The 16,604-nt window shown below is 36.1% G+C and overlaps 1 protein-coding gene across 5 annotated transcripts in view; it reads right to left on the bottom strand.

Moving 5' to 3' along the window:
* nuf (rab11 family-interacting protein nuf) overlaps positions 1 to 16,604 on the bottom strand; it is a 98,857-nt gene that overhangs the window by 19,246 nt on the left and 63,007 nt on the right. For all 5 annotated transcript variants that reach the window (XM_028322532.1, XM_028322533.1, XM_028322530.1 and 2 more), the window contains 2 exons: positions 12,305 to 12,343; positions 11,575 to 11,692 (listed from right to left, as the gene is read on the bottom strand). In XM_028322532.1, coding sequence (XP_028178333.1) covers positions 11,575 to 11,692; positions 12,305 to 12,343 — 157 coding nt within the window. The remainder of the gene's footprint in view (positions 1 to 11,574; positions 11,693 to 12,304; positions 12,344 to 16,604) is intronic.

Below are 16,604 nucleotides of genomic sequence, written 5' to 3'. Positions count from 1 at the left end.
GATCTTTGCGCCCCGAAAACGATTGTTTTCTTGCAAGTGTCCTATTTGGGTGACGTTGCTCTCTGAATTAGCGGGCTTCTTTTGTTTGAATCGGGAGAGCTAAATTTTTCGGTCATATGACTAGCTGAAAAACTATTTTCAGCACCTTTTGTCTGAATATAATTTTTCCTACCTATTCAAACTACAATCGGGCCTTAGCTTGCATAGCTTCAGTTAAAGTTTTCTTCGGTCTTTTTTATTTTACTTTATAATTCACAATAGGTACCTACTTACTTATTATTTTTCTAACTGGCTGAAAGTTACCTAATTCTGACTATTTCTTACTGTGTTGCAAATAAATGATTATGATTATTATGAACCTAAACCTCAGATACCTAAACGATCAAAAAATATTGCCTAGATTTAAACTTACTGATATTTTCACTAGATTTCAGGAGCCCAAGTAACATTTTACTCCATTTAAGAGTAGACTAGTCGTTCACATGTACTCCACAAGCTGTGTATGTCAGCTGTATACGAGCTGTATAGCTTGCTATAATGCTTTTATAGAACCAGTTTGGGCACAAATTAGACAGCCTTAAGTTCACTATGGCTGTACATTAGCAGTATAATAGCATTATAATAGCAGTTTAAGTAGTAACATCGGACTTAAGGCTGACTTACGGCACTATATGGGACGCATTGTGAACCATACAACGTACGTGAGTGTAATAAAGAGTAACAAGTGGCTAAATGCACAGCTTTCAAAGTTATAAAGTCCGACAAAAGTACTCCAATGCTACATAAAGTTCACGTGTGTCCTAAATTATTTCCACATTTTAATATTAGTTTGGTATTTGTACGTGAGTGCCAAGAGGGAAACAACTCGGGCGGATAATCATTTATGCAAATAATAACACGGGTTTTAAATACTTAATAATGTNAAGTCAGTGTCAGGTTGTATGTTAAAATCTATCAGAGATAATAATATTGATGATACATAAGAATATGATTACGTAGGTACACAAGATTGATAATTTGTAACTGTGTGAATCGTACCTGACACTGACTTGCAAACAAAGTAAGAAAATTTGAAAATTTCGCGTCTACCTCAACGTATTCATCTTTCATCCTTTTCAATAGGCACGATATAATTTCGTCTACATTTCCAAGTAACATATCTGCCCATCTATGTTTTTCTTAAGATAAATGGGTAAAATGTTTTGGCTAACATGGCATCCCTAAATTCACTCACACAATAGACAAACGCCAAAATTTTGCGTCACAGTTTTGTTGTAGCGCGAGTTCCGTCCGCCTTTTTTTATAGGTCCATGGCTGAAATACTATTTTCATCACCTTTTGTCTGAATATAATTTTTCTTCGGTCTTTTTACTTTATAATTATTCAGAATATTTATTATTTTTCTAATTTTTCTTCGGTCTTTTTACTTTATAATTATTCAGAATATTTATTATTTTTCTAATTGGTTGAAAGTTACCTAATTCTGACTATTTCTTATAAATGATTATGATTATTATGATTACCTAAATGAAACTGATATTTTACTAGATTTCATGAGGTAAGACAGATTTTTATTTTTGCTTAAATAATTTAATTATAAAATTTGTCAAAATTCCAGAGCTCGTAAGGATTAATATTGCGAAAGTTGACAGACAATATTTGAGTGCGGTAACGGTAAACGATTGAGATGGATCGCCAGATTTCATCAAAGTATCCGAAATTAATTAATTCCAACGTTGATAGGAATAACGTGGATGCCACTCGAGTGTGACGTCAAACTTTAGTGTAGGCTTATCAAAGAATATTATGTAAAAGCCAAATATCTTTCTAGACATTAGTTTATTTAAGTCTTGCTCATCTGAAAATTAAAGAAGTGAATGCTTTACTTCCTTGCCTTAGTCCATCGAGACATCGTTATAAAATGTTTTTTTTTACGTATGTAGCTTTACTCATCTTGGGATCGTCATATCGGTCATAAGCTCAGGTGATACAGAGTAATATACTCAGAAATTAGGTCCTATCGATTGGTGACAATTTGGTGGAAGTTTAGTGATATCGACAATAGACGAACCTCCACTGGTTATTTGTAAATATCGGTTATGAAAACATTCAATAGTGATTCTTATTTAACTAGTCATTTCACCACGACATTCAGCATTCAATTCCAGAATCTAGTTCGGAAATTGCCATGAATCATGTGCCATGTGTGATTCAGAAAGGCAATTTGTACATTTGTTTCAGTGACTAACTGACAAGTCAACCGTATTGGGATCATGTTTAATTGAGGAGTTTCCCTTTATTTCCTTTGATGTGAGCCGTTTAAGGTCCATTGAAGAAAGTGCAATGTAGAGAAAGAACTTAGAGAAATCTTTAGTTAATTGTGTAATAATTTAAGGCACTAGAAGTCTTGTCTGGTTTGGAAATCCTAAGCGGTATTAAAGTGACAATTGCTTAGTTAATTTAATTTACCCCCTTTAGGCCTAGCTAATATTCTGGGAAAACAAAAGATAAAGCTGAAAGAAAAAATAATTAAAAGTTTCCCAGGCGCATTTACAAACGAATTGGCAGATTAGTTATTTAAATCTAGAGAATACGTCTCCTAATGAGAATTCAGTAAAACAACCTACACGTTGTAAAGGCTGACTTAATTAGCCATGTTGTATAATGCTGGTGTAATTAAAAGACGCGGTGTCGGCAACTGGCGTCTGCGCACAATATGTCGGATTTCGCACGCGTTCATTCGCACCAAAAGACTTTCCGTTTCAACTCGTGTAGTTTTTTCCAAGTCTCAGCCGTCGCTCATATCGTAAAAGTAGTTAGATAATGCTAATCAATTGCAAGTCATCTCGCTAGATGACACTGTCAGTGTCTGTCAGCTTAATCGATTCATGAGTTCGTGAATCGCAAGAGAAGGACATTCTTCGAGTTGAAAGCAGAATATTTTCTATCTTCAACTCACAGAATGTTGAATCGCGTTTATCGATGATCATCAAATCAAATCGGAAACTTCAATTACAAGAGGAAAAGCAGAATCACTTATTTTTTCAATGACCCAAATCATTGTATCATTGGCCCTGTAATGGAGGGGGAAATTCATGTTTATTAAGTAGTGCATAATGAATTCCTTTCAATAAATTAATTATGGGTAGGCCACATACCATGGCATGAACTGGATCTTCTGGTTTCGATGCATAAAAAAGAAACCAATTGAAGCCTAAACACGTTGCTAATGTTACAATCGAGATTCCAGATAAACAGAAGTTCGATAACGCACTGAGCGATTTAGCCAAGGAATGTCGCGTAGCTGCTTGAGCAACACTAAAGAAATATTCGACCCTATTTTAATTCACAATGCGCTGTTGAAATGGTCCGAGATCAAATCGTACTCGGTGGGTTATGTAATGAGTCTTCAGACAGCTGATACTTTGTTTGTGCTACATTGGATTATTATCCATGGCAGAGAAACTTCAATGAATTAGAATAAGAACATGTATCACGTCTTGCTACAAATACCTAAACTTTCGAAGTTCAATAAAAACTGTGAGCACATTATTAGGTACTTTAACCAAAATCGAAAAAGTGCCGAAGACAAAAAAAAAAAAAAAAACTATGAATATAATATACATATTAGTATGTATACTAATTACAGAAAACCGTTATGGTCTCGAAATAAGACAGATGAGGTAAACGATCTATGAAAAATTTTGATGTTCACTACACAAAAAAGGCAGATAAAGAACGTCGAAAAACTGTAAGTAAAAGTGTTTGTTATTTTGATTGTTTCATACCATCTCTACATTTAGAGCAAATTAATTTCGATCGTAATTTATTGCTCAGATCAAACGAGTAGTTCATTGTTGGATTGTAGATGATATGCAGGGGTCCCGGTATCCTTGGCACACTTGACAATCGCCTACGCTGCGACGCCGCCCACTGTTCGTCTATTGTTCATATCTACGATATGTCCACATACTTCTTCACTGGTATTCGTAATGACAATAACTTGATCATAATAATTAGTTTTAAATGAAATTTTTAAATCAACAAAACTTTTATCTGCAGAATAAGTTTGGCATATTGAAAGTTCTGTATCATCTGATGACTGAAAACGCACTTATGAAAAAGGTGTTAGAATTGCTCCCTGTTGACTCCCATCTAAGTTCCTATGCTTGGTTTTGTAAATGTAAGTCCCGAATGGATAAGAGTTATTGAACATAGATAAGAATAATAATCGTGATTGTAAACGAATTCAAAGAGATCCGACTTCATGAAATTGATATTCCGATATTAAACAGCTCTATTAAAGACTATAAAAACCTAGATATTGTAAAGTCGAAAAAAAAACCTACTTGCCGCATGTGTGATCGCACAAAAATCGTAAATGGGATTATTGAAGATAATAAGAAGTCAAGGAAGGTTAAAAGCCGAGAAAGAAGAACAAATGGCCTAGAATTTATTCTGGTCTAGCCCTTGCGATGGCTTTCCTTGACTCACTTATCTAACTAAGTATGCATTTGGAATGAAGGCAGCCCATAAAGTAGTATCGACTACTAGTATTTAATAAAATAGTTCTTGTATCGTATTCTAAGCACCAACTGTGGCAAGTGACAGAGTCCATGATTCAGACAATTGGATAACAGTCTCATCAATCAATCTTATCTTCTACGTGTTTACAAGGAAGACGTTAGTTGGTTATCTAAGATTGATTTTGTGGCTACCTACCTACTTTATGTAACATCAATTTATGATGACTGAGCGACATCTTCAATGTCTAATGGACGGTGTTCAAGGCAGCCTAATCATCCATTTAAATAACTTTCAATTCGTTAGTAACGTTCAAATAAATTTTAATGTCAGTAAATGAGTAGGTAGGCTTCTGTACAAGCGAAAGTGAACTAAAAACAAGTAAATTTATTCAGCGCGTTTCGTTCGATTTCGCTGTTCCAAGCCAAGTCTTGTCAAGTCTTAAGGATCATAATCATTAATAAGCTGGTCGGTTCAATGGTTATCAGAATCCATGTTTGGTATGGCAAGAGGCAAGCAATTCTATGAACCTATTGTCCGGTGCACCAAGATATGCCAAAACAAATAATCATAACGATTGTGCCCATTCTTACTGCATTTATTAAGTGGCTGTCTCTATAACCAGTTCCAGTTGTAGAGACACAAATTGAAAAGCGAATAAAGTCCACTTTGGAAGATAATTCTTAATTCTATTGTAGATTTAAGTAGGTAGGTACGTAATATTAAGTTCAAAATGATGATGATGACGATGAGTGATGAAAGGTACCTACTACTACTAAGTATAATTCGTAAAGACGAAAGAGGACAAAGGAACAGATAAATGAATAATCTAAAAGCCTTGATGAGCCGAAGTAGCTTTAAAAATGAATAGGAATAGGGACGTGATCTCGCACTTCAAATGATTTTGTACAATGTGGGACCATTGATCGTATAGTAGAGGCATAATGAAGCAGTTTTAAAAAGCATATTCCACCAATAAACGNAATAAACATACTATAACCATTTATCATGTCTTCGTGCGTGCGTGTAGTCCATCTGGGCGGAAGCGGCGAGGCGTGTACAGTTAACCGCACATCAGACTATACATTTTGTTGAAAACTAGTACCTAATACAACTACGTAAGAGCCTACAGTGTTGAACTGTCTGCTGTCTTCTGTACCTATGTCCGGACGCGCGCGCGCAGGACCGACTAGCAAATGAACCGGGACACCATTGTTTATGCGCTTTCCTTCGGACAATCCACTGTTTATGATCTAATGGGGTCGACGAACTGGGATGTGGCTGTTTGGACTCCAAAATTAGGAGTAACTACTCCAATGTTTGTTCCGTAAGAGTCACCTACTAAAATTATCTTCACAATGAGGATACCCTTGTACCAATTTTGCAGGTCTTTATCAGTGTTGAATATTGAACGTTATTTAAGTGGCAAACTAATAGCATTTTTATCTCGTAATTTTACTTAAGAGTTGAGGAAGTGGGTTATCAGAGCTTCGAAATGTTTTTCGGCCTTTAAATTAGAAAAGAGGCGATAGCGTATTTTGGTAAGAATTTGCTGAAATTATTGCTGTAAGGACTTGACAATCAACAGCTCCGGTAGAAGACGTATTATTATTAGATCATAGCTAATATCTTTGACTGAATATAACTCTTCAATATTCACTATTAGTTAAAGGAGAAGATAAAGATAAGCAGCAAGTAAAGTCAGCACCAAATAAAGTGGGAAGGGAAAAGGACTGGCAATTAACAGCATTTATAGAAGACCACATCAGATCATACAAACAGAAGAATACAAAGCAGCAAGCTAACTATCAATTGTTTCTCAGAGAAACGTTGTTGCATAGAGATTTGCACTGCTTGCACTTGCAGTGTAAACAGATAGGCGGAAAATAAAAGCATTCTATGTTTAGATAGTGTTTTCGCGTATGTCGTCACCTTTTGCCAACACATGCACTGCTAAATTATAGATTTGGCAGAGCGCCAACGCGACCTTGCACTGTGTGGTGAAAATTGAAAATAGGAACCACGTCATGATGATTGAAGATGCGTCAATTGATAAAATCAATAAAAAAGAAACGCTTTTTTCCTCTTTTTTTTTGATTAGAATATAAACCTATCTTAGGTTAATAACTTAAAATATTATGCCATCTAGGGTCGTTTTTCCTGTTCTGATGCATCCGAAAGAAAAAGTGGTACCTTTATCATAATCTAAACTTAGCAACAGATTTCACTGCAAGAGAAATAAAAGCGTATAAGTATAGTTAATGGTTTGGAGATTTCCAATCGCCTTAATAGGCCACTGACTGGATATGTTGACTAGCGGAAATTCCTTGTTTCCTTACTTCAAAGATAATGTTTTTCTAATTCGATAATGACGCTGAATTCGCTGTAAAACATTACGTGGCATTGGTAAGTAGGTACTAGGTACATATGGGTAGGATATCATGCTGCGATGCTCAATTGCGCCAACTCAATTTACTTCGTCTGGAGTTGACTCACAATAAATTCAAAATGTGTTGACGCATAGTGAAGGACTGGGGAAACTTAAAAAGGAGGAGTAGGGGGCAAGTTTCCTTCTGCCGCGCTTCACTTTAAGGCCCATATCTTCAAAACTATGGGTATTAGGGCAAGTGTGGTGTCATTTTCGTATAATTAAAGGATGGCGAATTCATTTCTAGAACAAACTATTTGCCTTTTCATACAAAAAAATAGAAATATGGAGTAAAATTCACAAAAACCAAAAAGTATTTTTTTAAATAAACGTCTTTTACTTTTAAACTACTGAAGATAATCTAATAAAAAAAATATGTCCTGAAAGCTACATTTATCAGGATTATATATACCATTGTATGGTACTTTTTTTGAAAAAAGTAGGTGAAAAAAAATTTTTCTTTTCATTAGATTATCTCCAGTGATTTAAAAGTATACGACGTTTATTTAAAAAATACTTTTTGGTTTTTGTGAGTTTGTTCTAGAAATGAATTCGCCATCCTTTAATTATCCGAAAATGACACCACACTTGCCCTAATACCCATAGTTTTGAAGATATGGGCCTTAAAGTGAAGCGCGGCAGAAGGAAACTTGCCCCCCCTCCCCCTGCTACCACAGGGGGGGCTCCCGATGTCTACCGACGGAAATCTACTCAGGAGCACCCAAAGAACAACTGGTGCAAAAATGAGCCTTCTATACCAAAGTGGAGGGGTTCTTGCACTAAATTCCCTACTAAGTCCCTACATGCAGCAATAAAGAATTGCTGGCCCAGTTATTGTCCCTAAGCAGTGGTAGGGTTAATAATACTGGGACGTGTAAAGTGCTTTTAAAAGCCTAATTGCAAAAACATTATAATAAATGAGTTTTATGGTACTTCGTATAGGGATCCTGGCCATAGTTCTTTCTTTACTAGGTTGACCTAAGAAATGTTGCTGAGTTACTATGTTTACTAGCAAGTCACATGTTCACACATGACTTGCAAGGCGGTTACACAACATGGTTACCGCGTGCACTATGTCTGCCATAAGTGGCCTTAATCCCATTGAAAACTGTCGCTTGGGCGGTTAGCTTCATCTGATCTTGTTAATGCCTCGCTGACATTTAATACCAACTTGTTTATAAATAGCTTAAAATAGCTTATGAGTAATAATGCAATCTAATCCTGAATTCATGGTTGTAATAAATTTTACAAACGCTACTTTTTCGTGGGTTTATAGCATAAACTAGTCATACATTTATGGGGCTAGAGTAAAAACGTAAATTAATTAGGTACTACCAAGTACTTATTATTATTCTGTGGTACTACTGAAATTCCATCGAAGATTCTAAACCTACGAGCGAATAATATTGAATTAAATTTCAGGTTCACGATAACATTTCTATTGTAATATATTTGATTATTTATTATCAAATCAATATGCTGATAATATTCCAGTACAAGTAACACTATGAATAATTTAATGCAGGAAACTTCCTGTAACGTTTTTAGAACAGATGTAGTACAAGCATTAGGAGAACATTGTTTATAACTACAGCTAACTGTAGAGGATTTTTGATACAAGACATAATAAAAACTTTACTACGGAGTAAAGTATAGAATATTAAGAAATTAATTTACCAACAAACTAATTACTAGTTTGGAAACCTTTGTTTAATTATTCTTTCTGTGTCTCAACTGCAATGCACAATTTATACTTATATTTTAAAATATTATGTCTTTTGTAAACGTGTAAAGTTTTGTGCGATAAAAAATATTTATTTATTTATATCTATTATTTTTATTGCTCTTCGTTGAAACACGAGGTAGATAAATAAGGCCGCCGAAGGAAATGCGCTATCGCAAGTGTGTCAGTTTGAATAATTCATAGAGTCAGGAAGGAAGCTGACATAACCAGCTAAATGAGTATACAATGACGTGAACTGAACACTTCATACGTGCTATTTGAGTGTTCCTAGGGTTTCTAAGAAGTTTCTATGTCAGGAATTTATCTTTCTCTAGATGAGTAAGATTCTGACTCAGATTAGAGACTTGAGTTTCTTGCGTTGCTTCTTCTGAGCCCTAGCTCAATTTTTGTCCCGAAGCAGTGGTAGAGTTAAAGTCATAGTGGGACATGTAAAAGAGCTTTTTTTAAGCCTAGGTACTTGCAAAATAAATTATTTTAATTTGACTTACCTAGTTTAGAAGACTACTATCTTCAGTCTATTCTTTAATATAATTATGATTTTATGCTCTTATTAATTTAAGGGTAGTATTTAAACGAGTGACTGTAAATTTATGTTGTAAGTGTCAAAAATAATTAATGTGGGCTAAAGAATTACTAAGTGAGCGACTGAGTGCGAGTGACGAAAAATCAAAAGAATAGCAACTTACAAAAAAAAATTGAGTTCCTTAAAATACAAAATGAGAAGCTTCATAATATTTGAGCGACCTAATATTTGATTGAGTGTCAACGTTAGGTCCTGCATTTTTTTCAATATTTGGCAAATGCTTTTTTTATACTGAGTGGTATTTTGAACTTTAATGAAGTGTTTCGAATGCAAAAACTACTTTGAAAAATACTATTATGAGCAGCGCATTATGAGCCCTCATTTAAATAAAAAATGATCTTATGAAATAAATATTTGACGGAACACTATTCTAGTAGCGAAAAAAATAAATCATTAAAATGTAAGGGTAGGTAATCAAATGAAACAATGTATTACGAAAAATGAAATAAATTTGTATTTTCTTAAATCGAATCAACAAAAAAAAAAGTCGCTTCTGTCGACCCAAAAAAAAGTAATCTTATTAATAAGGTTTATTGGTACCTATGAGGATTGAGGAGCTCTACCTACTCATCGTCACTGTATGATAAGTGCTGGCTTCAGCGTTGCCAGACGTCCCGATTTTGGCGGGACGTCCCGATTTTTAAATCAAATTTAAATGTCCCGCGCGGGACAGGCTCGGTCCCGCTTTTCGGAGAGAGACACTTACTTCACCAAACTATTGTTTGAAACGCCATATTATTCTAAAGAATAAAACATTTTTAATTTTATTCTTTTTTTATTCTAAAGACGAATTTAACGATAGAGTAAATCTGATTTAAAATATTATTTTTTTGTTAAAATACATTTTCTATGGCTACTTTTGCTATTATATTGTCACGTAAACGTAATTTTAAGTCAAATAAAAAGATAAATATTTAAAAACCTTTGATTATATACGTTTTTTTATTACTATGTCCCGCTTCTGACGGAAGAGTCCCGCTATTTTCACTCAAAAAGTACCAAAGTCCCGACTTGGCGAAAAAAAAAACTGGCAACGCTGGCTGGCTTGGACTTAGCGGGCCGGCCTCGTTTTCTTTTTTGTCCAATAGGTATCAGTTTTGCTTCCAGTGGCGGTGTTGTTAGTTTGAGCCGAATTGCTAGACCCAAAACGTGTTTGCATACATATTTTGTTAAAAATTCGGGACAGTCACCCGCCCCCATTCGAATTCGCGCGCTGTAACAATCTGTAGTTTTCATTATTAATAAAGCGTATCAAAATAAAAAAAACATGAGACCTCAAATATAATATCAGTAACCAATAATCATTAATAAAGCAGCTCACAAAACTTTGCTTAGAATTAACTTTTTTGTAGTTCGTTCAGTAAAACCTCAATTAGAAAAATCTAATGTATCTTCATATTTTAAAGTTGCCCTCTCTGTATTTCTAGTCGCTCACTTAGAAATTTAGTCGCCCGGATAGTATTTTTATGTCTGAAATGTAATAATCAAAACCCACATTTTGTAAGCTCGTTCTGGATTTTATTATTGATCAATATTCGTCGTTAGTTTGGTAAATTTTTCGCTTACTCAAATTCATACCGCTCAAGGTATTAAAACAGTATGCCATCATCAGTCGCAAAGTTTTTTTTTAGTCGCTCGTTTTATAATTCCCCTTAATTTAATTTGGGGTAGCAGTAATGAGAACTAGCGTGAGAAAAAGATGAATAAATGCTACCTAACTGTACTGCGGGTTATTCTTATAACACTGTTAAAACACGGGTTACAAATACTAGTTAAGCTATATCCCGCGTATTTCCTGAAGTTTCATGGTGAGATTAGATTGGGGCATTTCAAGATCAAGGGGCTCTTCTCTTCCAAAAAATCTCTCTTCTAATAATGGAACTTTTTAGCGATTACATAGGTCAACTAAAGTAATGTTTCAGGATTTGCAGTAGTGTTTAGGTAACATACGATTGAAAATACCGTTCCGATCGCTTTCCCGTTCCTTTTCATCATTTTTATCTCAAGTGTTTTCACTCGACAGACGCTGAAAATTTCATACTATGAGTATATGACATGGATGCCTGCCTTCACATTATAAAAACGCCGCTGCCGCACTTCTGATGCCCTAACAGACCATCGATTTTTTCAGGCAGTTGATAAGTAAGTATGAGCATGTATGGAAGTGCGCACATAGCACCGATTTGATTTGGCCGATTCTTCATACAAATTAAAATCGGGCCCAACTATCGGCCAACTAAAAATCGGTGGTATGCGCCTAGACAGCTACCACACTTCCAAGGAGTTTAATCTTACCTTATAGTTAAGTCCTTGCACGTCCTCCTCCAGCGACACGTCGGAATACATGTCGTCCGCCGGCTCCCCGCCGGAGCCGCAGCCCGACGAGTTGAATGACGACGACCGGTACAATTGGCTGGAATAACGGCTTAATTAGTATAATTAGTTTTAGAGGTCTGGGTCGGGAGTAAGAGCTAATTTGGAGATCTTGAGCGCCATTTTGGAGATGGGTCGCTTTGTAGAATGTACTTATTTGAGCAAGTTATTGGGTTTACAAAGAGTTACCTACTGAGGAGAGGAGAGTACTACCACAGATAATATAATACTAGTGTACTACCTAGTACTCATGGTTGGAATGTTTGAGAACGTGTGGACTGTTGAGTAGTTGGAGCACCCACAATTTTTTTCGAAAGTAAGGCGTATAAAACCAAGTAGGTATCCTAATAATTTGAACCCAGGGCAAGGTATTTCAGTAGTAGGCCAGCCACTAAGCTATAATTTGCTACAAGACTTGTAGCGCCATCTATTGTATAGTCGTCCAACTAGCTGCCATTTGCATTGAGTGTGCCTTGTGACTAGCGAAATCCAAATACATTTCAACAGATGGCGCTATAAAAAGCATGCTTGCGATAGATGGCGCATGTGTCGTAAAATTACTAGCGGAGATTCTGAGGGCAGAATGTTCAGTAATTGTAGATGTTTTTATGTATTTAATTACTTAAGTATTTATAGTAAGATTAATATTTACCTAGCTAAGACATTGGAGCCGATTTGCCGCTTCCCAGAGCTGAAACAAATTAGTATTTTATTAGAAATTATCAATATTAAAATCGAAATTTTTTCATATATTGGTAACTAGCTTTCCGCCCGCGGCTTCGCCCGCGTGGAATTTTGTCTGTCACAGAAAAAAAATATCGCGCGCGTATTTGCTCACCGTTTAGACCAGTTTTTCCCAAAGTGGGCGATAACGCCCACTTGTGGGCGCTGCAGGCTTAAAGGGGGGTGGTAAGAGACCCAGAAAAAAATCGGGACGTTGTGTAGAAGCTTGGGAGGCGTCATTTACTAGGAGGACTCTTAGACACCGACTGAGCACTCGACACTCGACTACAAATGGGGGCGCTAAAAAGAATTTACTCTCAAAGTGGACAGTAGATAAAATAAGTTTGGGAACCACTGGTTTAGACCTACCCTGGACTACGACAAACATTTTAAAACCAAAATCAGCTCAATCGGCCCAGCCGTTCTCGAGTTTTAATCAGACTAACGAACATCAATTCATTTTTATTTATATAGATAGATAGATTAGGTAGTTTAGCAATTCTGAGGGCTATTTCGGTCATTGTGGGTCTCCTCACGTAGGGAAACTCCGAGCATAGCACGCTCCATCGCCCTTTGGGTGTTTTTAGCAAGGTGCTAGTTGATTACTATGAATCATATTGTTCCATTCTGTATACGAATATAACCGATGAACTGATGTAATGGTCATGCATGATTATACGTAATTATAATGAACGGTAAGTATGTGGGTTTGGATTCCCACACGAGTTTACTAGTTTGAATAAGCGGATTAGGATGAAAAAACTGAGTCGGCCGTGCTGCATGAGTTGTTGTAAATCTACCTTCATTTCAAATTTAGACGAATAAAAGAACTTTTCAGACAGGTTTTCTGTAAAATATTGGTTTTGCATTATAGTACCTAATAATAAGACACTTCTAACTTAAGAATAGTGATAAAAACTGTTTATATAGTGAAAATGTTGCTAGCTAATTATTCTAATATTAATTAAGACACAACATAATTAAGTTAGTTAGCTCTAAAAGTCTGAGACTAGCCTAGAGATGTGCCGCTGAGAAAGTTCTCGTTCCCGGCAATATTCCCAGTGAGAATATTCTCGAGAACCGAGAACGCTCCCGGGAATATTCTCAGTGTTCTCGACAGAATACATTTAGTTTTAATTTTTTTTTGTTTATATGTGATATTATTTGTAATGTTTCGATGTTTTATTAACTGGGCGTTAAGACTGGTCGTTATAAATAAGGCAGGAAACGTGTAAGTGAGATATTGCTGTCTTGCTCACTCTTTTCGTGGCGAACGCGTACCGCGGCTTTAGGACTCGGCTACGGTATTTGAACATCAGTGTGCCTCTGAGTTTTAAGGCCCTTGCCACTCTGGTGGATTGCAAGCGGATTCAAAGCGGATTCAAAGTGGATTTAAAGCGGAGTGGCGACGCGACGGAGAAACCGCGTGAAAATGTCGTGAAGCTTCCCAAAGGCTGCCCAGCCGAGTTGGATTCGATGATTGACCTTTTTTTCGAAGTTGGACCTACCTAACTGGACTGTTTGTCTCAGGTATACATTATTGTCAACAACCTCGAGTGAAGAGTCTCTAACTTTTAGAGGAGTGGGTGCAACACGGTCTTTAGACATGATTTTTAAATCTTGTCCATGTTCATTTTGAGACCCACTTGTTGAGAGATTCTATTGAGGCCATCGAGCATTGTGCCTAGATCTTCCACGATCTCAGCCATGACTACGATATCGTCTGCTGTCTGGGTGATGTACTCGCCGTTGATATTTATGCTGAATCCGCTCCAGCCCAGAAGCTTGAAAACATTTTCCAGGGCGGCGGTGATGACGTCTCCCTGTCTCACCCTTCGCTGCAACTGGATAGGTTTCGGGTCCTGATCTTAAAACGGACTGTCACTGTGGCGTGTTTGTACAAGCCTTTCAATACTTTAATGTATCAATAGTCAATTTGGCATAGTTGAAGAGACTGAAGCACTGCCCATGTTTCAAACGAAGCGAAGGCTTTCTCATAGTTCACAAACGCAAAGTGGCTGATTATACTCCTTGATCTTCCGTATAATCTGCCGTTGCGTATATTATTATGGAAACCGGGTTGTTCGGGGGGCTGAAAGTCGTCTAGCCTGCTAGCGTGACAATTCGTAATGACTATCAAAAACAGCTTGTAGACATGGCTCAGAAGCGAAATGGGTCTATAATTCTTTAACAAGGTTTCGTCACCTTTTTTGAAGAGGAGTATTACCATTCTTCTAAGTGTCGGATCAATCTGGCTAGGACGTATTTTCTATAAAAATGTGTCAAATGATCCGTCAGACAGGCTATCCACAACTTATGCAGAAGTGGCGAAACAGGCCCTTACTAAGCGATTGTGAAATATGCCCTTAATGTCAAATAAGAATAGTTTTACTTACTAACAGCACTAAAAAGCCAATAATCATCAGGACCTTGGACATCATCTAGCATTAAAGTGCTCGAAAAGACAAATCTAACGAACCCAAACTCGATGTGATTTCGCCGTTTCGTTTAGGAGTTCTTTTGGCCACCTTCCAGTCCCATCATCAGACCAGCTGGTACCACAATATTGTATTGTCATTTCTAATCCACATAAAATTTCCAAGTTTCATGATGATACAAGACTTAGTAGAAGTGCATGTAATTCAGATTCTAAGATTCCATTACATAGTTAGTTACATACACGACGACCTAATAAGAGCGTGTTAAAAACGAAAAAATGGACAGTTACATTATTTAATTACGTGTAAAAAGAAATTTCTGTCATCTTACATATCATTAAAACTACATTTTCACGACGAAAAAAATAAAATATAATAAAGGTGCAGTTGCCAAGAATATTGCCGAGAAAGTTCCCGAGAATATTCTCGGGAACACTGAGAATATAGCCTTTCACTGCAAATAGAGTGTATTCTTAATATACACTTATCTGTTGACTTAATTTAATACTATTTTACTTAAGAAAGTTTGTTTATTTCCATTTGATAAACATGATTCTCAACCTTTCTCACTTAGGAGAACGCTCCCGGGAACGCTCCCGAGAATATTCTCAGCTGAGAGAGCGTTCTCGGGAACGGCACATCAATCCCGATACAAAACAATAGAAGCGGTGAAAAGTTTCACAAAAAACTAAGGTAGTTGTCTTGATAAATTCAATTAAGGTTTTATGAAACTTTTACAGTTATTAATTAAAATTGTAAATAATAGTAATCATATTTTTCTTTGACGAAAGAACAACACGGTGCGCTTCATATCTAATAAAGTAATTACATAATTATTTGAATTTAATTAAGTTTCACTAAGAAACAATTTGATAAGTAGGTAGGTACCTAGACAAAAAAAATCGTTTCTTTAAGGCTCATATTATTATAAAACAAAGCACACAGTTTTAACGCGCGGATAACCTAACCTAACCTAACATAACTCTTCAAAATGTGTGTAAATTTTAGTTTTCATATTTCAAGAATTTATTCTGGAATAAAAACTCTAATGTTAATTTAATTTCATAAAAGCTCTTTTTAGCCGTGGAACAATATCTACCCTTTCTAATAAACAGTAATAAAAAGCTTTTTCAGCGTGTTTCAGGCACTGTCTGTAGGTAAGTATTTACATAATGCAAATAAAAATATGCATTATTGGCAAGAATTGGATGACTTTAAATGTTTTCCAATAATCTTCTCTCTGTTATTACCTAACTCTAACTACACGGTCACGAAAAGTGCATGGTGAGCGTTGCACCGACTCGATTACTAGACGCACATCCGGTGCATTTAGGTTTGCGCTCTTAGCGAAAGAAGGAAATATTTTATAACTGCAATTATCCTGTTTTATTGTTAGATATAATACCATAGGTGAGTGCTGCTAGTTGCAATTTGCTGTGAGTCTAATTATAGTAATTTCAGTTATTGTTTGGAGCCTTAACTTTGCGTGTTTGAGATATGAATAAAGATGTTGCGATTCGCGCCATGAAAAAATGGCTAAATGGCTGTGATATTTAAACATTTTTCTCAGAGCTCTTTAATCACTACCTAATTAACTTTTAAAAATTTGCCCTGATAAGTCTAAAGACAAGTGATCTTACTGCATCTTCTAATTACTTAATGTCTGGATATTAAGTTTCACATAAGTCTTGATTGTCCAACCGGTCATTATGGAAATCATTGGAGGAGGCCTATGTTCAGCAGTGGACGTCCTATGGCTGAAGAAATGATGATGATGAAGTCTTGATTGTA

This window comes from Ostrinia furnacalis, unplaced genomic scaffold, assembly GCF_004193835.3.
Source record: "Ostrinia furnacalis isolate ACB-3 unplaced genomic scaffold, ASM419383v2 OfSCF7664, whole genome shotgun sequence".
Classification (NCBI taxonomy): Eukaryota; Metazoa; Arthropoda; class Insecta; order Lepidoptera; family Crambidae; genus Ostrinia; species Ostrinia furnacalis.
The sequence above is the reverse complement of the archived record's forward strand: the minus strand, read 5'-3'. Positions and strand labels throughout refer to the sequence as shown.